At 48.4% G+C, this 26726-nt stretch overlaps 1 protein-coding gene across 1 annotated transcript in view; it reads right to left on the bottom strand.

Moving 5' to 3' along the window:
- NXF1 (nuclear RNA export factor 1) overlaps positions 1-26726 on the bottom strand; it is a 113944-nt gene that overhangs the window by 69239 nt on the left and 17979 nt on the right. The window contains exons 4-9 of the mRNA XM_029614832.1: positions 21998-22081; positions 21488-21592; positions 20933-21013; positions 20514-20583; positions 10005-10093; positions 9702-9809 (exon numbers count right to left, since the gene is read on the bottom strand). Coding sequence (XP_029470692.1) covers positions 9702-9809; positions 10005-10093; positions 20514-20583; positions 20933-21013; positions 21488-21592; positions 21998-22081 — 537 coding nt within the window. The remainder of the gene's footprint in view (positions 1-9701; positions 9810-10004; positions 10094-20513; positions 20584-20932; positions 21014-21487; positions 21593-21997; positions 22082-26726) is intronic.

The following is a 26726-nucleotide window of genomic DNA, read 5'->3' as shown; positions in this document are numbered from 1 at the left end:
AACAACCGGTCCTCGGTGAGATTCTATTCAACGTAGAACTTTTCCCACCAACGGCCATGGGGGGAACACCTAAAGAAGAATGCCGGGAGGCCATGGAAGGTCCAGGGCATCCACCCCTTCCGACCCGTGTTCCCTTCTGCAACTGAAGAAGTGAGCCGCCTTCGCATTCAATCGAGTCGCCATCAAATCCAGCTGGGGAACCCCCCACTGGCGGATCACAAGGGCCATCGCATCTGCGGACAGTTCCCATTCGCCGGGATCTAAGTGCTGTCAGCTGAGAAAATCCGCTTGGATGTTGTCCACCCCGGCTATATGAGACGCCGCCAGACGGGCCAGATTGCGCTCTGCCCATACCATCAATCTGTCTGCCTAGGAGGCGAATGGTTGACTCTTTGTACCTCCTTGTCGATTTATGTAAGCCAAGGTGGTCGCATTGTCGGATAGAATCCGAACCGCCCTGTGCCTGACCAGGGGAAGAAAATGGCGTAGAGCTAGGTGAACTGCCCTGGTTTCCAATCGATTGATGGACCACTTCACTTCCTGAGTTGTCCACTGACCTTGTGCCAATCGGGACTGACAAACTACTCCCCACCCGGAGAGGCTGGCATCCGTCGTCATGACTGTCCACTGAGGATTCTCCAAGTCCATGCCCTGAAGCAAGTGATCCGGAATCAACCACCAATCGAGACTGGCCCTGGCTGGTTCCAGCAGGGGTAAGGGCAAGTGGAAATCCTCTGATTTGGGATCCCAACAGGAGAGCAGTGCTCTCTGTAAAGGTCTCATATGAGCAAAGGCCCAAGGAACCAGCTCCAGAGTAGACACCACAGAACCAAGAACTTGTAAATAGTCCCACACTATGGGTAAATGCAGGGCCAACAGATGCTGGACCTGGGACATCAACTTCTCCATCCCTAGGCTGGGTAGGAAAACCTAGTCCAGCGATGTGTTGAAATGGGCTCCCAGAAATTCCAACTCCTGAGACGGCGCGAGTTGGCTCTTGTCGTATTGATGACCCAGCCTAGGGATTGTAAGCATTGTACAACCGACTGGACTGCCAGTCTGCAAAGTGTCTCCGACTTCGCTCGGATGAGCCAGTCGTCCAGGTATGGATGAACTAAAATCCCTTCCCTCCGAAGGCACGCCGCCACAACCACCATCACCTTGGTGAAAACTTGTGGAGCTGTTGCTAGTCTGAAGGGAAGGGCGCGAAACTGATAATGTTCTCCTAAGATCTGGAACCGCAGATCCAAAGAAGCAAATATTTGTCTTTGTGGATGGCCGCAATCACGGATCTCAAAGTCTCCATCCGAAACAGAGGTATTCGCAACGCTTTGTTGACTTTCTTTAAGTCCAAAATCGGCCGGAAGGAGCCCTCCTTTTTGGGGACCATGAAGTAAATGGACTAACGACCGGTCCGACGTTCGGCCTGTGGTACCGAAACAATCGCCCCCAGGGCCATTAATAGAGACAGAGTTTGAAGAACTACCTGCCTTTTTTGCTGAGACCCGCAAGGGGACACCAAGAAGAGATCCCGAAGAGGAAGAGCAAATTCCAAAGCGTAACTGTGATTTATAATATCGAGGACCCACTGATCCAATGTGATCTTGACCCACTCCTCGTGAAACAGGGAGAGGCGTCCCCCGATCTCCGGAACGGAGGAATGGGTCTGCGCAACTTCATTGGGAAGACTTGTTGGAGGTGAAACAGGGAACCATGAGATGTGCCATTGCGCTGGGGCCGCCTACCACGAAAGGAATGAACCCAGGACTGAGACCTGGCCGATGTCTGTCGAGGAACAACAGAGGATCCCCTGCTTGTACGTAAATGGTGCTGACCCCTAAAACGACCTTGGAATGCGCCAAAGGGACGAGACGGTCTGGGCTTGTCCTCACGCAGCTTTGTAGACTGTTTTCTCCAAAGTTCTTAACCAGTTGGTTCCAGCTCGTTCCAAATAATAGTTTCCCTTTGAAAGGAAAGGATCCCAGCTGGGATTTGGAAGAAGCCGTCTTGCAGAAACTGCTGAGGACATAGTCCGAGCCGAGGTGCGAAGATCATCATACAAAGCATCAGCAGTATAGGCAACCGCCGATTCCATGCGGTTCGCTTGTTCAGCCTCCCCCGAAGGAAGGTCCTGAATGGCGAGCAATTGTTGAATCCAGCGGAGGGTAGTTCTCTGCATAAGGCTGCTACAGACGGCTGCCCTCACCCCAAGCGCTGAAACCTCAAATATGCGCTTGAGCAAAACCTACAGTTTCCTATCCTGGAGATTCTTGAGAGCTGCCCCTCCGGTCACCAGAATGGTGGTGCGCTTAGCTATGGCCATGACGGCCGGGTCCACTTTAGGAACCTTGAGAAGCTCCAAGGACTCATTCGGCAGTGGGTAAAGTTTTTCCATAGCCCTGCTAACCCGCAAAGAGGCTTCCAAGCATCCCATTCTCGGGACATAATATGGAAAGGTTAGAGGAGGAGACCGTAAACAGGATAACACCGGATTGCCCGAGGAAGAATCCATCACTGGCTCAGGAGCCGGAATATCTAGTTCTTGCGGTACATGTGGAATTAGAGGGTCCAGTTCCTCCTTGTGGAATAAGCGGAGTATCTGCGGATCATCACCCTCCACCGGAGCGGCGCTATCCACTGTGGAGGGGTCCGGAATCGTGGGGTCCGGAGGTGTGGCAGGAGCTGGTAGCTCCTCGGTAGGAACTGGACGGAGAAGCCGCAAGCCAACAGGTCCCTGGTCCCCCACCGGCCTGAAATTCTTTGCAGGAGGAGGCTGTGCTTCCCAGTCAGCCTCAGCCTCCATATATGCCTTGTGGAGCAGCAAAACAAACTGGGAGGAAAACGGGTGCTGCCGCTTTAAGGGCCCCCCCGTGGGAGGAGCCGGGTCCGAAGCAAGGCTGGAGGTGGAGTCACGGCAGGCTGTGTAAAAACGCGGCCTTTGTGGGCTCAGAGGAGGCGGGGAAAGCGGAGGCAGATCTCCTCCCTCCGAGTCCAGAAGATCGGGACCTGAAGCAGGCAAGATGGTCGCCGTTCCTGCGCCGAGTGGGGGTGGGGCAGGCCTCTGTCTCTGAACGGGCTGACTTGCTCCCGCACCGACTTTGGGCGCGAAATCGGCCGCTGCGAGGGCCCCTCGCTCCCGAGAATATATCGGGAGCAGAGGCCCTCGCGGGACAGCCGCAACACCGGCTCACCACATGCCTCACAACGGGACCCGCGGGGCATGACAAACGCGTGAAAAAACAAGTGCAAGAGAATGAATAATTCCATGCCGTCCGGAGACCCGGGAGAATAGGGCAGGCTGGGGCTGATGAAACTAGGTAAAAACTACCTTGTGAGGGAGAAAACTCTCTCGTAAAGGAAAATTAGTTTCTTACCTGATAATTTTCGTTCCTGTAGTACCAAGGATCAGTCCAGGCACCTGGGTTGTGACTCCGCACCAGCAGATGGAGACAGAGCAAGACTTGTCGGGCACCCTCACATATAGTAAGGCACCACCCACAGCTCGTCAGTCTTACGGAATGTCAAAGCAAAACTGCAAGGAAAACAAACTAACTATACTGCCCCACACTAGGGCCGATTCAACCAAAAAACCCCCAGCTGGATCAGAACTTCCAGAACCAGAGGACCAACAACAGATACTGAAAACAATCGAAACCAACTGAGCGGACTCTTCCTAAACTGCAAAACAATACTTGGGCGGGAGCCTGGACTGATCCTTGGTACTACAGGAACGAAAATTATCAGGTAAGAAACTAATTTTCCTTTCCCTGTACGTACCAGGATCAGTCCAGACACCTGGGATGTACCAGAGCTGAACTACCGAGGGTGGGAACCAGAGAGTCCCGCTCGCAGAACTCTCCCCCCGAAACCCTCTGAATCCAGGTTCTGAACATCCAGCCGATAGGGTCGAGCAAAGGTATGCAACGACTTCCAAATTGCCGCCCGGCGAAACTCCTGTGGCGACACTTGCGAAGATTCCGCCCACGAGGTGGACTGAGCGCGCGTCAAGTGAGCGCAGAGGCTCACCGGAACAGGCTTACCTTTCCAATAGGTACACAGGAGAAATATCTGCCTTCAGCCACTGAGAAATTGCCGCTCGAGAAGCAGCGCCGATGGTCTGAAAACCCGAAAAGGATTTGCTACCTCCAGGTAACTGAGCAGAACTCTGCGGACATCAAGTTTCTCCAACACCTTGGCGTCCGGATCAGCCCGCGGCCCTCAGGAAAACCGGCCAGTCAACCGTCTGGCTCAAAAGACAAGCAGACACCACCTTCGGAGGGAAGAAGGAACGGTCCTTAGAAAGACTCCAAACAATTAAACCAAATTAAACCAAATCCAACAACCCTGACTAGCTAAACAACTACCCAGGGATCCTCAGAGCCTGTGGGTGAACCTGCCCCATCTGCTGGAGACAGAGAAAGACTGACGAGCTGTGGGTGGCGCCTTACTATATGTGAGGGTGCCCGACAAGTCTTGCTCTGTCTCCATCTGCTGGTGCGGAGTCACAACCCAGGTGTCTGGACTGATCCTGGTACGTACAGGGAAGACTTTTTTTTTTTTTTGCATCAGTCAGCCAGCAAACAGGGGAATCAGCTTCCCTGCAACTACAGCACCCACCAGAGGAATGAAAATGTCTCTGGGTCTGTCGAAGAGGGGGGAGAGGTATCGGCCCACTGGTAAATCTCCCCCCTAGTCACTGGGCAAGGGCAAATTTCTCCAGGTACAGAGACCGTAGGCACTGCCTAGCCTTGCCTGCCTGGATTTAAAGCAATGACAAAAGTTTTTTTTTTTTTTAAATTTAACTTACAGTAAGTTGATCTAGCCAGAGGGTAGACACTAATTGGGCCTAATAACTATTCAAGAATCACTAAATACTAATAAGGATCAGGACCGCAGGTTATGTCATCCTCTCATCTGCTGGAGCCAGAGAACACGGAGGGATCGCAGGTGGCACACCGGGTTACCTAGGGGGTGCTTTTCAGCTTTTCTCTGACTCTATCTGCTGGAAGGGAGGCATAACCCAGCAGTCTGGACTGATCCTAGTACGTACAGGGAACGAAAATTAGCAGGCAAGAACCAATTTTTCTTTCCCTGTATGTACCCAGATCAGTCCAGACTCCTGGGATGAACCTAAGCTCCCCTACAATGGGTGAGACCTAGAAAGTCTCACTCGCACAACATTCTCACCAAAGGTCATGGGAACCAGAACCCTGACATTCCAGTGATAGTGTCTGGCAAAAGTGTGCAGTGACTTCCAAATAGCCTTTCTGCAAATCTTCTGTGGAGACACCTGCTAAGCCTCAGCCAATTAGATAGTTTGAAAACGTGCCAAGTGAGGCTTCAAACTCTCATGCACTGGCTGATCCTCAGACGTATGTGCTGAACCAATTGCCTCCTTAAGACAACATGCAATTTTAGCTGTAGAAGCCAGACACCCCTTCTTTAGACCATTCCACATAACAAAGAGGTGATCTAATCTAAGAAACTCCTTAATAACCTTCAGATACCTCAATAATGCACGCCTTACAAAAAAGAGCCTAAGTTCTCTTGCATGAGGCACAGAAGGTCCAAAAGTTCCAGTCTGACTAAGATGGGATGCCAAACTAACCTTGACCTTGAAATCTGCAGAAACAGGACGTGTCTCGACAAAGCCTGGAGCTTCGAAAGCCTCCTGGCTTAATGGATAGCCAACAGAAAACAAGTCACCGTCAGTTAGGTCTGCCATGGTTAACCTGCCCAGTGGTTCAAACAGAACCTCGCACATTCATCTGAACACCAGATCAAGGTTCCAAGAGGGAAAGATCCCAGTCCCCAGAAGATACAGAGTTTGATCCCTAAAGAAAAAGGAAAATTGGTTCTTTCCTGCTAATTTTCATTCCTATAGTACCACAGATCAGTCCAGACTCCTGGTGTTTTGCCTCCCTGCAAGCAGATGGAGACAGAGAAAGTTTCACTGACCCTGAACATAACCCAGTGTGCTGCCTGAAGTCCCTCAGTACTGACCTGGGGAACTGTGCAGAGCGCTCCCCACACGAATAAGAAAATTATTCCTTACATGCTAATTTTCGTTCCTGTAGTACCATGGATCAGTCCAGACGGTGAGTTATGTCCCCCGTCCAGCAGATGGAGTCAGAACAAAGCTTCTGGGGGAGGGATCAAGTAACTAAACGCACTCAATGTAACGTTAGGCAAAAAACTGCAACTGCAGTAGAACCCCAAAACTGAAACTTGCGAACAGAACTGTCAGATAAAAACTCCCTGGATCACCAGAGAGCACAGAGATGATTATGAATTGACATTCGAGCAGAGGTGTCCCATATCAGATCCCCCAAATGCAGGGAGGGCGTCTGGACTGATCCATGAGAAATACTGAAGTGATGCAGGTGGCACACCGGTTACGAGGTGGTGCCTTTGAAACTTTTTCTGTCTCCATCTGCTGGAAGGAAGGCAAAACCCAGGAGTCTGGACTGATCTGGGTACATACAGAGAAAGGAACTGTTAGTGCCATCATTTCCACTCTGCTCACCTATTTGTCCGAGGGCGTCGATGCTGCAAGCACGATGGTGTTTCTCACTAGTGGCCATGCCCGAGGATAGTCTCGTTAGTGCATGAATCCAGACAGGGCCTCTGATGCCCCCTGATCCCAACGGCTCAGGGTCCCTGAGATCATCGGCATCCATGGTGCTCAATAGCCGTATACCATTGTGGGACAGCCCCGACTGCACCGGATGACTGCGCCTGGATGCCTCAGGTACCAGGGTGCCTTGAGCAGATGGCAACACTGACGCTCGATCCATCCAAGACTGAAATCCCTGTCTCCTGAGGGCTTCAATGGAACTCGAGGGCTCTCAAAAGCCCTGGCAGACAACGCCTCAAGGACGACCAGGGTGCTCAATGGCCTTGTGCCTCACTGGTAGTGTTTGATATAGTCAAGAGTGACAATGAAAGGCATTGGTTGCCAACACACCTGATAGCCTCCATGGCAGCCCTGCACCCCGATGGCACTGAATGCGCCAATGGTATTGGGGCATCTCCACATTGCGATGGCGAGACCACACACCTCAACAACATCTAGGGCTGCTGCGGCATCGAGGCCACGTACCTAGACAGCATCGAGAGTAGCTACTCACACACCTCGCTGGAATCGAGGGCACCACGGCACTGAGGGCATCGATGGCAACTTGGGCTTCAAGGCCTCAAGGAAATCAAGATAGAGGTCGGCCCCGACGGCATCGAGGGGAACCATGGCACTTGTGGCAGACTTGGTCCCCGACACTAGAGGTTGGTGCCACTATACCACCACATTGAGGCACAAATCATTGATGACTCCGCTGCATCAAGACTTCATGTCCACCAATGCCTATGGTACATAAGGTATCGAGGGCAATCACACAACTCAATGACATCGAGGGCGTCCCAGCACCTCAACAGCATTAAGGGTGACCAAGGTGCTCAATGGCTATCCTGGACCCTAATGTGGTCCTGACATCGATGTGTCAGATCAATGGTCGCTGGTCACAGATGTGCACGAGCAGTCGTTACTGGGCATGGCACCGAAGGCGTAGCAGCAAGCTGCTTGCCCAGGCGTCTGTTCACCCTCTCTCCCAGGGAGACTGCACTGCCATCACCGGCAAGCAGGAGGGGAAGCTATGTCATCCAGGGCTCCTGCCAGAGGAGACTAGTTCCTTTGAGTGTGGGGAGAATGAGCTCCCCCCCCCCCCCCTCTTCACTGTCTGACCTCCATCGATATCAATTGATCAGTGAAACGACATGGAGGTGAGTTCCCAGATTCAGCGGCCTACATGGATCACCCATGGACTGCACTCAAAACAGGCCTGCCAGCATCGGACAAAAGGTACAAAAACAGACAGAGCAAGGAGAGGACACAGATACTAAACTGCAGGTGCAATATTTTTTTTTGTTTTTTTGAAAAAGGGAAGAAATAGACTCTGCCAGACTTCACAGTGACTAAGGTTCGCCGTGCAGCTGGCAGACAGAGAAGAGAGGAAAAAAGGGAAAAAAAAAATACAACTACTGTAAGGTAAAGGAAAGAATACAGCTGCAGCTCTAGAAATATCACTTACAAAGACTATGAGGTAGAGAGCAAAGCTGAATACTGTGAGCACATGGCTCCTGCGACCACACGGCTCAGCGAAAAAAAAAAAAAAAGAGACTAAGGGACTCTGCCTAGGGAGCAGGGTGATGACTATAGTTGCACATGCTCAGTAGGACACGTTTTAAAGTTCTAAATTCTTTGAGATCAAAGTTTCGTGCTGGGCTCCATCCAATGATGTCACCCATGTGTGAGGACTACCATCCTGCTTGTCCTCAGAGAACTTCCCATGCTACTGAAGAGATGCCATCGCTTCCTCGCTTACCGCACCTGCCTCAGCCCACAGTCTCAAAGACGGCAAACCATTCTTTTGCATTCATCTTTTTTTTTTTTTTTTTAACAGCTTGAACAAGCAGAAACAAGGCACAACCATAGGACTCAAGAGAAGGTAAAAAATAGAGAGGGGTACTTTATTTAGTCTATTTTTTTTTTTTTTTTAAAGGGAAGGAGAGACTGAGGAAGAGGAAAGAAAAAGCATGGGGGGAGGATGGAGAAAGAGGAGTCATTCCAGTAATCATAACCGGAAAAAACCCTGTTACAACAACTCAAAGCCCCCTCATCCACTGGCTATGCCCAAGTCAAGTTTTTCTCTGTCTCCATCTGCTGGCAGGGATGCATAAACCCGGGCGCCTGGACTGATCCAGGTACGTATACGGAAACCCAGTTACAACAACTCAAAGCCCCCTCATCCACTGGCTGTGCCCAACTGAAGGAGTGCAAGACTTTCTCCTCAGGAACTGCCATCCACTAGGCCTAACCAGGCCACGGCGCACAGTACAGGATGCTTGCCTGCCATCTGCTGGAGACAAAGAATACTGGCAGGTTGTGATCAGCATGGGAGTCTGTAAGAGGTGATGTCAGAAAATCTGTTAGTCTCTGTACCCATCTGCTAGTTGGGAAACATAAGCCATGCATCTGGACTGGTCTGGTTGGATAAAGAGGAATATGTATTTTGGCCTATGTTTTTGTCTAGTGAATATGTAACTTTATGTATGTTTTACTGTTATCTGCCTTGAACAGTAGAAGAAGCGGGATATAAATGTTTAAAAATAAATAAATCTGATATTTTGTTTTCTTATCCTCTGCTCCTTTTTGTATTTAGGGTAAAGTCAGGAGTTTGGTGCCTTTTCAAACTCCTGATTTTATCCTTCTTTTGCTATGTTCTGTTTTCTCTCCCCCTCTCCAAATCAATCTTCTCCCGGATTTTCTCTTCCTCTCTTCATTCCAAAATTCTTCTCTATCCTTTCACTCCACAATACTCTCACCCTTGCTCCTTTCATCAACCCTAGCCACAGGAGCCACTCAGCAACAAGCAGACCTGCTTCCTTCCTACTCCCGTGGTGTGTGCCAGCGCAGGGGAGAAAGAGGCAGCTGTTCTCGGGAGCTGCAGGAAAATGCTGTCCCCTTGGCAACACTTAATGCCTCCTCCTGCTGGCAGACTCCACAGGAGATGGCTCTCATCTCTGCCTGCTTGCTCTGTAATCTGTAGGCTTGGGCAGGTAGGACTGCCATAGGGCCCAGTATGGTTGCACCATTTACTCCTGCCTAAAGACATCTCTGAGAGCTCCCTGTACTCTGCTTCCCTTACCTCATTACAAGACAGATTTAGGATCTTCAGATTTGGAACTTTCTGCACCAGCTCACTCAGTTCTTCCAGTCGATACAATCTATTGTTACTCAGGTTGAGGGACAGCAACTGTAAAAAGAAATCAACTAAGACACCGAGGCATACAGGGATTCCAATGTAACAGCTTCTCTTAGAGACTGAGAGATCAGAGATGCTCTTCATAAAGCGAGGGATGGTGCAATAGGCCAGGAAAGAAGGGATGAGACAAAAAATGATGTGCCTGCTGGCTGTAGTTAAAAGGTGAGTGGAAACCTCATTTCTTACCTCAGGAATGTTCTCCTCAATGATTTGAAGGACTGTCATCATGCAATTCCTTCGGTTCAATACCAAATCAATATTATGACAAAGAATCTCTGTAGGTGTAAAATTGAGAAGAATAACAGGAAAAAGACAGTAAATATTTCTGTATCTAACATACTCTTCTTCCTCCATTCAGCTGTTCAACCATTCAGTCACCATTTATCATCCATTCATGCACTTAACACTCACTTATTTGCTCACAACAAATTTACTATTCCATTCACTCACCCATCTTTCCACTAACATTTGTCTACCCAAGCACTTACTACCCACCATTCATCAACTCAACCAACCTACCCATCATCCACCTTCCCAATTCACGAATACCCATCAGCCAACATACCTAACCCACACACCCATCCCAGTTATCCAATCATCTCCTTGCAAACAGCTTTTCACCCACTCATAATCCATCACCCATCATTTACTCATTATCCCACCTACCAGTCATCATCTACTCACTCACCCATTAGCTACTGGATTCATTTTAAAATTCTTTGTTTGTAAAATCATACAAGCAATAAAAATTTGAACTTCCTCATCATCCTGCTACACCAGTCCAGACTGGTTGTTCCCCCCTCAAGCTTCTGCCAACAGATGGAGACAGAGAGCTTTTTCAATGAGGTCACTGCAGCAACTTATTTGTGGTGCAGTCCAGAAACAAGCAGTATTCTCTGCCTCTAGCAGATGATAGGACATATTGGTGATGAGGCAGGATTCTTCTCACTGGGTTGCTTTTTGTGTTTGGAGTTTTAGGCAGTGAGTTCTTTTTTTCACCCACTCAGTAGAGGGCCTGGCACCTGGTTTGTCTAGACTCCCGAGTCCTACTGAGCAGGTTCCTAGCCTCAGAAGGGGCTTGGTAGAACTCAAGAGGTTTTTAGATTGGCAGGAAAAAAACCAATTGGAGTGAAGACTTGGATCCTTTGATTCTCTGCCTTTATTTTTCCCTATCTCTCCCACTTCTTTTTTTAAATCTTGGGCAAGCCTCTTGATAAAGATAAAAGAAAAAAAAAAAAAAAAGAAACAAGGAGCATTTTCTCCCAGGAACAATGTTTGCTAAGGGAGTAAGTCTAACTCTGGGAGGAAAAGTAGTCCGCCAGCTCCTCAAAAAAGTGGGATAGTGATTATTGCAATTATAGTAATTATAGGAACATTGGTTCTTACCTGCTAATTTTCGTTCCTGTAGTACCAAGGATCAGTCCAGACTGCTGGGTTGTGCCTCCCTTCCAGTAGATGAAGTCAGAGAAAAGCTGAAAAGCACCCCCTAGATATACCGGTGTGCCTCCTGTGATCCTTCAGTATAATCAATATCAAAGCAGAATGAATTTAAAAACCAATGACTAGATCAAGTAAAACAACCTGCCCTATTACTTTCAGTTCTGTTTTTTGTTTTTTTTGTTTTCTATAAACAAGAAACAGCGAAAACTATGTATAAGTGTGCATACAGAACAGTAGAAGCGCCAAGATCTACAAACAGAAAACAACAAACAACTGAGCGGACTCTCCTGGACAAATCCTCTCTGGGCGGGCGTCTGGACTGATCCTTGGTACTACAGGAACGAAAATTAGCAGGTAAAAGAAAATTATTACTTACCTGCTAATTCCGCGGGTGAGGGAGTAAAAGCGAAGAGGCCGGCTCCACCGGCTTTCGCGGGCACCGGGGGCTGAGCTGTGAAGGGAAAAACTGCAAAGGAAAACCAACTTACCCCTGGCTGCAACGAGAAATAAACAGCAAGGCCGCAGAGAAGAGACAAGGAAGAGAAGCCACTCCCCAGAAGTTGAAAGGCCCCTGCCTTACTATTCTTTTTTTTTTTACTTAGTACAAAATTGATACAAACTTGATCCACAAGAAAAAGACAGCAACAAGCCAGATAATCAAGCAAGAAAATGAGAAAGAAGGAAAAAGAGGGGAAGCCTGATTCCCCTACTCGCATCTGCTGGAGTCAGAAGATACTGGACTCCTGCAGAGGGGGTAGTAGTATATATGGATACGCCCCCTCAAAGCTTGTGCTGACTCCATCTGTTGGATTGGGGACATAACCCACTGTCTGGACTGATCCAGGTACGTACAGGGAAGAACCAATTTTCCTTTCCCTGTACATACCAGGATCTGCTGGGATGAACCCAAGCTGCCCTAAACGGGGTGGGACCCAGAGAGTCCCGCCCGAAGCACACTGCTGCCAAAGGAATCGACATCCGGGGCCCGGACATCCAATCGGTAATGCCTAGCAAAAGTGTGCAACGATTTCCAAGTAGCAGCCCTGCAGATTTCTTGAGGTGAAACACATTGGCTCTCAGCCCACGACGCTGCTTGTGATCTGATAGAATGAACCTTAAGCCCATCTGGCACCGGACGCCCATGACATATGTATGTTGAAGCAATAGCGTCCTTTAGCCATCGGGCAATTGTAGTCTTAGAAGCCTTACATCCTTTCTTTGGACCGCTCCATAAGACGAAGAGATGATCAGACAGCTGAAAAAAATTAGTCACCTCCAAATACCGCAGAAGAATCCTTTGAACGTCCAACCTCCGCATATCCTGTCCCTGAGGTGAACTCTTATCCACCTCTGGAAAAGCTGGTAACTCCACAGACTGGTTGACGTGAACGCAGAGACCACCTTTGGTAGAAAAGAAGGCACAGTCCGAAGTGAGACTCCAGAGTCTGAAGTTCATAAGAACGGCTCCCTACATGACAATGCCTGGAGTTCGGAGATGCGTCTAGCCGAACAGATAGCCACGAGAAAAAACGGTTTAAGAGTTAAATCCTTCAACGTGGCCCGCTTGATAGGCTCAAACGTAGAACCACAAAGTCCGCAGAGCACCAAATTCAGACTCCATGAAGGAGAAACGTCCCGCACCAGCGTGTGCAAATGTTTAACTCCCCTCAAAAAAAACGACCAACATCCGGATGACCCGCGATGGAGGACCCCACAATCTTATCTCTGAAGCAGCCTAACTCTGCTAGCTGGACTCGGAACGAACTATACGCCAAACCTTTCTTCAAGCCGTCCTGTAGGAAGGCAAGAATGTGAACTATCGTGGCCTGCCGTGGGGTCACCTTCAACCCACTACACCAGGAATCAAACACCTTCCACACTCTAACATAGGTAAGAGAAGTAGATGTCTTTCATGCCCTCAGAAAGGTAGTAATCACCGCCTCTGGAAAGCCTTTCTTTCTCAATTGCCTCCTCTCAGAAGCCAAGCCGCTAGACAAAAGTGATCCGCCTGATCAAAATATACTGGACCCTGGCACAGCAGTTTCGGTAGATGGCTCAGACATAAAGGTCCTTCCACCTTTAGGTTGATCAGATCTGCAAATCACGGCCTTCTCGGCCACTCCGGGGCCACCAGAATAACCGGCCCTCAGTGAGATTCTATGCACCATAGAATCTTTCCCACCAAAGGCCATGGAGGAAACACGTATAGGAGAATGTTGAGAGGCCACGGTAGAACCAGAGCATCCACTCCTTCCGACCCATGCTCCCTTCTTCGACTGAAGAAACAAGCCGCTTTGGCGTTTAGGCGAGTCGCCATCAAGTCCAACTGAGGGATACCCCACCGGCGTGTTACGAGCCGCATCGCTTCTGCGGACAGTTCCCATTCTCCGGGGTCTATCCACTGCCTGCTGAGAAAATCCGCCTGAACGTTGTCTACTCCAGCTATACGAGATGCTGCTATGCGGGACAGATGCCGCTATGCGGGACAGATGGCGTTCCGCCCAGGCCATCAACTGGTCCGTTTCGGAGGCTACCGGTCGACTCTGGGTACCTCCCTGACGGTTTATGTAAGCCACGGTGGTTGCATTGTCGGAGAGGATTTGGACCGCTCAGTGCCGGACAAGTGGCAGAAATTGGCGCAGCGCTAAACGAACCGCCCTGGTTTCCAAATGATTTATGAACCACAGAAACCTTTGATGGTGCTCTTGTATACCTATATGAAGGTAAGCTTCTGTTAAATCCAAAGTGGATGGCCGCAATGACTGATCTCAGCATCTCCATCCGAAGCCACGGGATCTGCAACGTTCGGTTGACCTTCTTCAAATCCAAGATCAGCCGGAATGACCCCTTCCTTCTTGGCAACCATGAAGTAAATGGAATAATGACCGGTCCGACATTTGGCTGATGGGACCGGTACAATCGCTCCCAGCATCTTCAATCGAGACCTGCATGGAGACACCAGAAAAAGATCCCGAAGCGAGTGAGCAAAATCCAAAGCGTAACCGTGATTTATAATATCTAGAACCCACTGGTCCGAAGTTATTTTGACCCATTCCTCGCGAAATATGGAGAGCCGCCCCCCGATCTCCGGAACGGAGGAATGGGCCGGCACCCATTCATTGGGAAGTCTTATTAGAGGTGAAACCGTGAAAGGACCGCCGCGCTGAGGCTGCCTGCCTCGAAAGGAATGTGCTCATGTCGGAGACCTTGTCGATGTCTGCCGGGAAGTAAAGGAAGCACCCCTCCCGGAATGGAAATGGCGCTGGCCCCGAAATTCGCCAGAGAAGTGAGATGGTCTGGGCTTGTCCTCCGGGAGCTTGTAAACCTTATTGTCTCCCAAGGCTTTAATAAGTTCCTTTAGCTGGTCTCCAAACAACAGCTTGCCTTGAAAGGAAAGGAACCAAGTTGAGACTTAGACAAGGCATCAGCCGACCAGTTACGGAGCCACAGCAGCCTTCTGGCGGAGACCGCCGAAGACATAGTGCGCGCCGAGGTCTGAAGATGATCATACAACGCATCTGCCATATAGGCAACCGCAGACTCCATGCGATTCGCCTGCTCAGTCTCACCCGAGGGTAGCTCCTGGGACGTGAGCAATTGCTGAATCCAGCGGAGGATAGCCCTCTGCATGAGGCTGCTACAGACAGTGGCCCTTACCCCCAACGCAGATATCTCAAAGATGTGCTTAAGTAAAATCTCCAGCTTTCTATCCTGAAGATCCTTGAGCGCTGCCCCTCCCATCACGGGAATCGTTGTGTGCTTAGCTATGGCCGTAATGGCCGAGTCCACCTTAGTGATTTTGAGGAGATCCAAAGAGTCCTGAGGCAGCAGATAGAGCTTTTCCATGGCTCTGCTAACCCTTAAGGAAGCTTCGGGCGAATCCCATTCCCTAGAAACAAGTTGAAAATGCTTCGGATGAAAGGGAAGGGTTTGAAGCAGAGCTCGAAGCCCTGATAAAACATAATCCCCCAGAGAGGGGTCCACCGCTGTTGGTGGAGGGGGAATTTCGAGCTCCTGAAGCACATGAATTATTAAAGGATCTAATTCCTCCTTACTGAAGGATCATCCCCTTCCATTGGAGCGGCACTGCCTACATCATCATTCATATCCAGAGTGAAGAGGCCCTGAGGGTCAGGATCTGCAGGCACAGAGGGCATTGGGAGCTCTGGAACCAGAGCTGCGTGAGAAAGTCTTGGCCCAGAACTCCCAGGTCCACAGCAGGTCTCAAAATCCTAACCGGAGGAGGAACTTGATTATCTAAGTCAGCCTCAGCCTCCATATATGCTCTATGCAGCAGTAATACAAATTGAGACGAAAAGGGGTGTTGTTTCTTTAAGGGCCCCCCGCCGGTAAAATCGAGGGAGGGGCCGAGTCAGGCTGCGAATTGCGGGGTCATTGAGGGCTTAACGCCGGCGGAGAGAGAGGAGGGATATCATCTCCTACCCAGGCCTGATCTGCATTGGCACCCGATGCAGGCAAGTTGGCCGCCGCTCCTGTGCTGAGCAGGGACAGGCCAGGCCTTTGCCTCTTGGCTGCTGGAGCGTTAGAGGAGCCGTGCGATCGGGGAGAAGCAGAGCTCTGCCCCGAAATCGGCCTCCGCGAAGGTCCCTCGCCCCCCCGGGAATACACCGGGAGCAGAGACCTTTGCGTGAGAGCCGTGTCGACAGCTCTCCACACGCCCAAGTCAACCCACGCGGCATGAAAGCGCGTGAAAATGTAAGCAAGCAGCCGGGTGAAGAAATTCCACCCTCTCTGGAGGCCCGGGAGATCACAGCAGGATATGGCTGAGTGAGGAAAAGGTTTGTGCCTAGATTCCTTCTCAATAAAACTCTTGTCCTCTTGTTTTTTTTCTCAGCCACTGACAGGGGAAAAATCAAAACAAAACCTCCCTGTACAATTAGTGTCAACACCCACCAGAGGAATTATACTTCTCTGATCTAGTATAGAGCCTTCAACCGAGACAGCGTTTGAAGAACCACTTGTTGCTTCGTCTGAGACCTGCAGGGAGATAGAAGGAACAGATCGCGAAGGGAGTTGGACAAAATCCAAAGTGTAACCGTGATTTATAATATCTAGAACCACTGGTCTGCGGTAATCTTATTTATTTAACAGTTTTTTTATACCGAGGTATAGCTAGCTGCCTTCACTCCGGTTTACATCAAAAAACAACATGACATTTAACAGTATCTGAACTCAAAAACTGGAAAACAAATTGACCCATTCCTCGCGAAACCAGGAGAGCCACCCCCCGATCTCCGGAACTGAGGAATGGGCCGGCGCCCCTTCATTTGTTTTGTTGGGGGCAAAGGCAGGAGAGGCTCCAGTGCGCTGAGGCCGCCTGCCACAAAAGTAATGCGCCCATGCTTGCGACCTAGTTGACGTATGCCGGAGGGCATAAGAAGAAGAACCCCTGCCGGATTGGAAACGGCGTTTCCCTCGAAAACGGCCCCTAAAGGTGCCGGGTGAGCGAACTGATCTGGGCTTGTCTTCCGGGAGCTTGTAAACCTTGTTGTCTCCCAAGGCCCTAATGAGCTGTTTGAGCTCATCTCCAAATAAAAGTTTGCCCCGGAAAGGAAAGGAACCCAGCTGAGACTTAGAAGAGGCATCCGCCGACCAGTTACGGAGCCATAGCAGCTGCCTTGCGGAAACCGCCGAAGACATAGTGCGGGCAGAGGTACGGAGAAGATCATACAAAGCATCTGCCGAATAGGCCACCGCTGATTCCATGCGGTTCGCCTGCTCAGCCGTAAGCATTTGTTGAATCCAACGGAGAGTAGCCCTCTGCATAAGGCTGCTACATACGGCGGCCCGCACTCCCAAAGCAGACACTTCAAAAATCCACTTAAGCAAAACTTCCAGCTTCCTATCCTGGAGGTCCTTGAGCGCTGTTCCTCCCGTTACAGGAATAGTTGTATGTTTGGCTATGGCCGTGACTGCCGAGTCTACTTTAGGAATTTTAAGAAGGCCCAGAGACACATTAGGGAGCGGATAAAGTTTTTCCATAGCTGCTACCCGCAAGGAAGCTTCAAGTGTATCCCATTCCCGGGACACAAGCTGGAAAAGTTTCAGATGGAAAGGAAAAGTTTGAGGCGGGGCTCGAAGTCCCGATAAGATCGAATCCCCTGGTGATGAATCCGTCACAGCGTGTGGGGCTGGAATCTCCAGTTCCTGAAGCACATGTGAAATCAATGGGTCCAGTTCCTCCTTGCGGAACAAGCGGAGCATCTGTGGATCATCCCCCTCCACCGGAGCGGCACTGTCTACATCATCGCTCACATCTAGGGTGGAGGGATCCCTAGGCACCGGATCCGCAGGTGGAAGAGGAGCGGGTAGCTCATTCCCCGGGACAGAGCGGGAAGGCCGAGGTCCAGACCTCCCCCGGTCTGCAGAAGCCTTAAAAAGCTTAGCCTGAATAGGAGACTGGGATTCCCAGTCAGCTTCAGCTTCTACATAAGTCTTATGTAGAAGTAAAACAAATTGTGAGGAAAACAGGTGTTGCCTCTTTAAGGGCCCCCCCGGGGGCAAATTCGAGGGAGGAGTAGAGTCTGGTTGCAATTCGCACGGTCGTTGTGGGCTTAATGCTGGCGGGGAGAGAGGAGGGAGATCCTCTCCCTTCTCAGCTAAATCAGCATAGATGTCCGATGCAGGCAAGATGGCCGCTGCTCCCGCACCGATTAGGGGCGGGACAGGCCTCTGCCTCCGAGCTGACTGCTCGCCTCGAGATCCACGCGGTCGCGGCCTCACAAATCTGCTTCACTTTTTTGAAGGAGTTAATAAACATGTAGATAAAGGTGAACTGGTAGATGTAGTGTACTTGGATTTTCAGAAAGCATTTGACAAAGTTCTTCATGAGAGGCTTCTAGGAAAAATAAAAAGTCATGGGATAGGTGGCGATGTCCTTTCGTGGATTGCAAACTGACTAAAAGACAGGAAACAGAGAGTAGGATTAAATGGATAATTTTCTCAGTGGAAGGGAGTGGACAGTGGAGTGCCTCAGGGATCTGTATTGGGACCCTTACTTTTCAATATATTTATAAATGATTTGAAAAGAAATAAAACGAGTGAGGTAATCAAATTTGCAGATGACACAAAATTGTTCAGAGTAGTTAAATCACAAGCAGATTGTGATAAATTGCAGGAAGACCTTGTGAGATTGGAAAATTGGGCATCAAAATGGCAGATGAAATTTAATGTGGATAAGTGCAAGGTGATGCATATAGGGAAAAATAACCCATGCTATAGTTACACAATGTTAGGTTCCATATTAGGTGCTACTACCCAAGAAAGAGATCTAGGCGTCATAGTGGATAACACATTGAAATCGTCGGCTCAGTGTGCTGCGGCAGTCAAAAAAGCAAACAATGTTGGGAATTATTAGGAAGGGAATGGTGAATAAAACGGAAAATGTCATAATGCCTCTGTATCGCTCCATGGTGAGACCGCACCTTGAATACTGTGTACAATTCTGGTCGCCGCATCTCAAAAAAGATATAATTGTGATGGAGAAGGTACAGAGAAGGGCAACCAAAATGATAAGGGGAATGGAACAACTCCCCTATGAGGAAAGACTAAAGAGGTTAGGACTTTTCAGCTTGGAGAAGAGACGGCTGAGGGGGGATATGATAGAGGTGTTTAAAATCATGAGAGGTCTAGAACGGGTAGATGTGAATCCGTTATTTACTCTTTCGGATAGTAGAAAGACTAGGGGGCACTCCATGAAGTTAGCATGGGGCACATTTAAAACTAATTGGAGAAAGTTCTTTTTTACTCAACGCACAATTAAACTCTGGAATTTGTTGGCAGAGGATGTGGTTAGTGCAGTTAGTATAGCTGTGTTTAAAAAAGGATTGGATAAGTTCTTGGAGGAGAAGTCCATTACCTGCTATTAATTAAGTTGACTTAGAAAATAGCCACTGCTATTACTAGCAACGGTTACATGGAATAGACTTAGGTTTTGGGTACTTGCCAGGTTCTTATGGCCTGGATTGGCCACTGTTGGAAACAGGATGCTGGGCTTGATGGACCCTTGGTCTGACCCAGAATGGCATGTTCTTATGTTCTTATGGCTGATCCGCGGCTCGAAATAAGTTGTTGTGAAGGCCCCTCGCCCCCGGGGATACACCGGGAGCAGAGGCCTTCGCGGGAGCGTCAGGTCCCCGGCTCTCCACAAGCTCCACAAACAGACCCACGCAGCATATGAAAAAGCGCGCGAAGCAGCTGGGTGAACACTCCACCCCCTCCAGAGGCTTGGGAGATCATGGCAGGCTAGGGCTGAGAGAAACAGGTGTGCTTTTAAAATAAACCTTTACTATTTTTTTTTTTTTGGATCAGCCCACAAAACAGGGGAACAATCCTCCCTGAGCAACCAGACTAAAGACTCACCAGAGGAATGTTACTTCTCTGAGTTATCACATAAGGGGGAGATGACCGGCCCACAGGTAAATTCTCCCCCGCAGCTCACCGGGTCAGGGTACGAGTCTCCGGGTAAACGGCTGTAGGGCAATGCCCTGCCTCGCCTGCCTGCAGCTAGCTGCTCTTCTGACACGCTTGAAAAGATTTGCAGAGATCAACTACCAAATCAGTATTTTATTATTTATTATTTAATATCTATTCTTCCTGGTTTTTTGTTTTGGTTTTTTTTTAAGTTGATCTAGACAAAGGATTTCCCCATAAATCAAACCTGTCAGAAGAAACATCCCAGGAAATTATATAAGATCAGGACCGCAGGTTATGCTCTCTCAATCTGCTTGAGTCAGAGAAATACGGAGGGATCGCAGGTGGCACACAGGTTATATGGGGGGTGCTTTTCAGTTTTCTCTCTGACTCCATCTGCTGGAAGGGAGGCATAACCTAGCAGTCTGGACTGATCCTGGTACATACAGGGAACTAACATTTCCAACCTATACATTCATCTATAAGTGATCATTCATACACATCCATTACTTAGCATCCACTCACCCACCATCTGTCACCATTAACATATCCAACCCACCCATCATGCCACCATCAACATACTCAACCTACCCATACATCTACCATCTTTCCAACATCAACATACCCAACCCATATACCCATTCAAACTCATATCCAACCACCAATCCACTCATCTGTTTTATCAAATACACACATTAAACAACATAACCATCACCAATCCATCCACCTCTCAACCATCATTCATCATTATCAATTATCCAAAGCCCCCGCCACCATTACCCATCCACCCTAAGAAACTAATCACAAGTAAAATGACCCTACCTGGATCACTGCGAATATTCTTCAGATCAAGTGCCTGATGTGCACCATCATAACGCCTACTCATGCAAACCTTACAGACATGAGAAAACAGAACGACACGATGACAAGAGTTGCCCTGAAAACAAGAGTAGCCCCTCAAACTGCCCCAAGAAGCAAGATCCTACACTCCAGTCCAGGCAGTGAGAGCCCCCTACCCCCCATCCCAGTCAAGCAACAAGAAACCCCTACTCCACATATCAACCTTGGAATTAAAAATGTCTAACACCTCAGCCTAAGCAATGAGAACCTCCTGACAAACTCCAGCCTAGGCAGCAACAAGTTATCCGGGCAGCAAGTGCCTCCCATATTCCAGTCCAGGTAGTGAGAGCTTCTCCACATCCCAATTCAAACAGTAGGAACCCCTTCCCAAAACCTCTCACCTTCAGCTTCTCATTCTCCTCTGGTTTCAGCTCTTTCTGAACAGACTGGGGAGCCTCTGTAGGATTTGACAGGACTACCAACTTAAAGGGAAAAAAAAACCCAAGTATGTCAGTATTAAAGGATCAGAGAGAAAAAGGAAGAGGAAACCCAAGTAGCAGAGAAAGACAAACTTTCTGTGACAAACAGAACCAAAGAAGCTCTCCCAGACTCTCTTTCAAATCACAAGCAAAACATACACTTATTAAAGTCTGTCGCCTAGTCAGACACCCCCGACATCATACTTGGGTATCTCCTAAGAAGAAAATATAGAAGATCTGTCATGGATGCAGAAGAGGGAGAAGTGCCATATGCTCCTGAGAAAAGCTCATAGCAACAGAGAAGGCAAAACACAAGTGAAAGAGTAGGAGGCCTCTTGGGGGTGCGTTAACAATATCCACTCCCCCTACCCCCATCTCATGCCATGAATAAAGCTCTCTAGAGTCTAGGTAGGCAATGTGCATTCAGGAACATGTTAGGATGGCACAGATGGGGCTGGGGTTTCAGGGCTCCTGTACCTTGTAGCTGTCTTTGTCTGTGATCCTACGTGACACCTGTCGCAGGGCAGCGGCTGTGCTGGCATCCTCCACAAAGAACTGTGCTCGGTTGTGCTCGTAATGAAACTGAAAAAGGGGAGAGAAGCACCCAGAATTAACAGAGCAGTCACGGAACCTAATCCAGGACAAACCAAAAAAAAAAAAAGACTGGAGAAACCCCTTCTAAAAAAATCTGGCTAGTGATGTCCACTCTGCTTAGCCACAAAACGTGAACAGAATGCATCCATGTGTTCCTGGAATGCTTCATGCCCCACCCATTCGTAACAACTGCAATGGTAATATCTTCATTCAACTCTTCATCTCATCACCCCTATAGTAAGAAAAGCCAGTTCCAATGTAGTAGGGATGTGTGCACGCCCCTATGCTGGTCTATGGCTATGCTTGGGACCGTGTATATGCACTTCTGGATCTGAATGCAGTGTGAAGTTAACAACTTCTGGTCCTTCTCTTCGATCTGCAGCTCTGGCTCACCTCTATGGGGGTGAAAGGGACAGTGCACGCACTCTGTATGGCACTCAGCAGCCATGCCTTGTCGTACTTTTTTCCATAAGGAATCTATGAGAAAAATAAACACGAGAACAGAAAGAAAAGCATCCTTGTTACATCGAGAAGGCACAGCTCCCCTTCCTCACACGCATACACACGTACTCATAGCTTAATGGCAGCAGTCTCTCCACTTTGCACACACACCCACCAACACAGCCTAATGGAGGTTAGGAAGACTAGATGGGCCAACTGGTCTTTGCCTGTTGTCATCTACTATGTTATCAGAAAGCGCAGTTGCTTACCTGTAGCAGGTGTTCTTCTAGGACAGCAGGATGCTAGTCCTCACAAGTGGTGACATCACCCAATGGAGCCCGGCATGGAAACCTTTTATCAAAGTTTCTAGAAGCTTTGACCAGCACACTGGGCATACCCAGGATGCCGCTACCCGTGCGTCCACGCAAAGTTCCCCTTCAGTCTCGTAACACAGCGAAAAAAAATGAGTGAAAAAAAAATAAAATAAACCAGAAGGAGAACTCAACTCCGTGGGGAGGCAGGCGGGATTCGTGAGGACTAATCTCCTGCTGTCCTAGGAGAACATCTGTTACAGGTAAGCAACTGCACTTTCTCCTAGGACAAGCAGGATGGTAGTCCTCACAAGTGGGTGAGTACCAAGCTCCAGGCTGTCCCCGTTAACAGGTGAGACAAACAGGTACTGAACTGGGCACAACAACTGCGGTGCTACTGGTCGGTAGGGGACTGTCTGGCTCCCACCAGGGCAAAAGGCCGGAAGAGCTGTGTTCAGGTCTGGAAGAGATTGGGCAGCACGGACTGACCAAAGGCACTGTCCTGACGCCCATCGTTGTCCAAGCAGTAGTGGGTCACAAACGTATGAAGAGAACTCCAAGTGGCAGCCAGGCAAATTTTGACAATGGCGACTGCTCACAGATGAGCCACCAATGTCACCATGGCCCACACAGAGTGAGCTTTAACTCTGCCGGCCAGTGGAAGGCCTGCTTGCGCATAGCAGAAGGCAATGCAATCCTCCAGCCAGTTGGATAAGGTCTGTTTACCCACCGCCACTCCCAGCCTGTTTGTCTCAAACGACACAAAGAGCTCAGTGCACTGCCTGTGACTGGCTGTGCATTCTAAATAGAAAGCCAGGGTCTTCCCTGCAGTCCAGAGCGTAAAGAGCCCGTTCTCCTGGGTGCGAATGAGGCCTGGAAAAGAAGGTGGGTAAAACAATGGACTGACTGAGGTGGAAATCAGTCACAAGCTTAGGAAGAAACTTAGGGTGCGACCGCAAGACCACACGATTGTGAAAGAACCTCGTGTACGGTGGGTATGTGACCAAAGCCTGAAGCTCACTGACCCTACAAGCCGAAGTCATCGCCAAGAACATAAGAACATGCCATACTGGGTTCATCAAGCCCAGCATCCTGTTTCCAACAGTGGGCAATCCAGGCCATAAGAACCCGGCAAGTACCCAAAAACTAAGTCTATTCCATGTTACCGTTGCTAATGGCAGTGGCTATTTTCTAAGTCAACTTATGACTTCTCCTCCAAGACCATATCCAATCCTTTTTTTAAACACAGCTATACTAACTGCACTAACCACATCCTCTGACAATAAATTCCAGAGTTTAATTGTGCGTTGAGTAAAAAAGAACTTTCTCCGATTAGTTTTAAATGTGCCCCATGCTAACTTCATGGCGTGCCCCCTAGTCTTTCTACTATCCGAAAGAGTAAATAACCGATTCACATCTACCCGTTCTAGACCTCTCATGATTTTAAACACCTCTATCATATCCCCCCTCAGTCGTCTCTTCTCCAAGCTGAAAAGTCCTAACCTCTTTAGTCTTTCCTCATAGGGGAGTTGTTCCATTCCCCTTATCATTTTGGTAGCCCTTCTCTGTACCTTCTCCATCGCAATTATATCTTTTTTTTGAGATGTGGTGACCAGAATTGTACACAGTATTCAAGGTGCGGTCTCACCATGGAGCAATACAGAGGCATTATGACATTTTCCGTTTTATTCACCATTCCCTTTCTAATAATTCCCAACATTCTGTTTGCTTTTTTGACCGCCGCAGCACACTGAGCCGACGATTTCAATGTGTTATCTACTATGACACCTAGATCTCTTTCTTGGGTTGTAGCTCCTAATATGGAACCCAACATTGTGTAATTATAGCATGGGTTATTTTTCCCTATATGCATCACCTTGCACTTATCCACACTAAATTTCATCTGCCATTTGGATGCCCAATTTTCCAGTCTCACAAGGTCTTCCTGCAATTTATCACAATCCGTTTGTGATTTAACTACTCTGAATAATTTTGTTTCATCTGCAAATTTGATTATCTCACTCGTCGTATTTCTTTCCAGATCATTTATAAATATCTTGAAAAGCATGGGTCCCAGTACAGATCCCTGAGGCACTCCACTGCCCACTCCCTTCCACTGAGAAAATTGTCCATTTAATCCTACTCTCTGTTTCCTGTCTTTTAGCCAGTTTGTAATCCACAAAAGGACATCGCCACCTATCCCATGACTTTTTACTTTAACTAGAAGCATCTCATTTTATTTATTTATTTAGAAAGTTTTATATACCATTGTATAGCCAAAGTCCATCTCTACGGTTCACACTTTCAATGTTAAGACAAAAAACAGGAACTTTGTCAAATGCCTTCTGAAAATCCAAATACACTACATCTACCGGTTCACCTTTATCCACATGTTTATTAACTCATTCAAAAAAGTGAAGCAGGTTTGTGAGGCAAGACTTGCCTTGAGTAAAGCCATGCTGACTTTGTTCCATTAAACCATGTCTTTCTATATGTTCTGTGATTTTGATATTTAGAACACTTTCCACTATTTTTCCTGGCACTGAAGTCAGGCTAACTGGTCTGTAATTTCCCGGATCGCCCCTGGAGACCTTTTTAAATATTAGGGTTACATTAGCCACCCTCCAGTCTTCAGGTACAATTAATGATTTTAATGATAGGTTACAAATTTTTACTAACAGATCTGAAACTTAATTTTTGAGTTCCTTCAGAACCCTGGGGTGTATACCATCCGGTCCAGGTGATTTACTACTCTTCAGTTTGTCCATCAGGCCTACCACATCTTTCATGTTCACCGTGATTTGATTCAGTCCATCTGAATCATTACCCATGAAAACCTTCTCTGGAATGGGTATCTCCCCAACATCCTCTTCAGTAAACACAGAAGCAAAGAAATCGTTTAATCTTTCCGCGATGGCCTTATCTTCTCTAAGTGCCCCTTTAACCCCTCGATCATCTAATGGTCCAACTGACTCCCTCGCAGGCTTTCTGCTTCAGATATATATTTTTAAAGTTTTTACTGTGAGTTTTTGCCTCTACGGCCAACTTCTTTTCAAATTCTCTCTTAGCCTGCCTTATCAATGTCTTACATTTAACTTGCCAACGCTTATGTTTTATCCTATTTTCTTCTGTTGGATCCTTCTTCCAATTTTTGAATGAAGATCTTTTGGCTAAAATAGCTTCTTTCACCTCACCTTTTAACCATGCCGGTAATCGTTTTGCCTTCTTTCCACCTTTCTTAATGTGTGGAATACATCTGGACTGTGCTTCTAGGATGGTATTTTTTTTTAACAATGTCCATGCCTCTTGCACACTTTTTACCATTGTAGCTGCTCCTTTCAGTTTTTTTCTAACTTTTTTTCTCATTTTATTAAAGTTTCCTTTTTGAAAGTTTAGCACTAGAGCCATGGATTTGCTTACTGTCCCCCTTCCAGTCATTAAATCAAATTTGATCATATTATGATCACTATTGCCAAGCGGCCCTACCACCGTTACCTCTCTCACCAAATCCTGTGCTCTACTGAGAATTAGATCTAAAATTGCTCCCTCTCTTGTCACTTCCTGAACCAATTGCTCCTTAAAACTGTCATTTATTCCATTTAGGAATTAGGTTTCCGAACCTGTGGCTGTCAGCGGGTTTGAGAACAGATACCGGCAAAATTGAGCGTGGGCTGTCAAACTCGCTGACGGCTGCCGCTCCTGTCAAAAAAAGAGGCGCTAGGGACGCGCTAGTGTCCCTAGCGCCTCTTTTTACCGCGGGCCCTCATTTGCATGCGGGCAGATACTAAATCGCGCGCACAGGAGAGTGGCCTGTGCGCTCGCCCGCACTCCTGCAACTTTTACTGTATTGGCCTGCTTGTGATTGTGTGGGGAGGCGAAGAGGTCCATATCTGGCATCCCCCACAGTGCAGCTGCTACCTCTGGGCTGAGGGACCATTCATGCGGCTGGGAAGGAGCAACTCAGTCAGTCCGCCAGCACGTTCAGAGTCCCCGGCAGGTACGTTGCGTGCAACAATATCCCCTCAACAGGGCCCAGGACCAGACCTACAATGCCTTGTGACAGAAAGGAACAAGCCTGTGCTACCCTGTTTGTTGAAATACCACATTGCCACCTGGTTGTCCGGCCGCATCAGGACTGCTTTGTGCGACAACCAGTCTCTGAATGTCCACAGGGCCCGAAGCTCCAGAAAGTTTATTTGACAGCAGGCTTCGTGAACAATCCAGAGACCCTGAGTGTGGAGGCCATCCACATGGGCTCCCCAGCCCTGAGAAGAGGCATCAGTATTGAGGATCACTTGAGGAGCAGCAGATTGGAAGGGAATCCCCTGCTCCAGATTGCAGAGGTGTTCCCACCAGGACAGAGATGCCCG

Source organism: Rhinatrema bivittatum, chromosome 8, assembly GCF_901001135.1.
Source record: "Rhinatrema bivittatum chromosome 8, aRhiBiv1.1, whole genome shotgun sequence".
Lineage (NCBI taxonomy): Eukaryota > Metazoa > Chordata > Amphibia > Gymnophiona > Rhinatrematidae > Rhinatrema > Rhinatrema bivittatum.
This window is presented reverse-complemented; position numbering and strand designations above follow the sequence as displayed.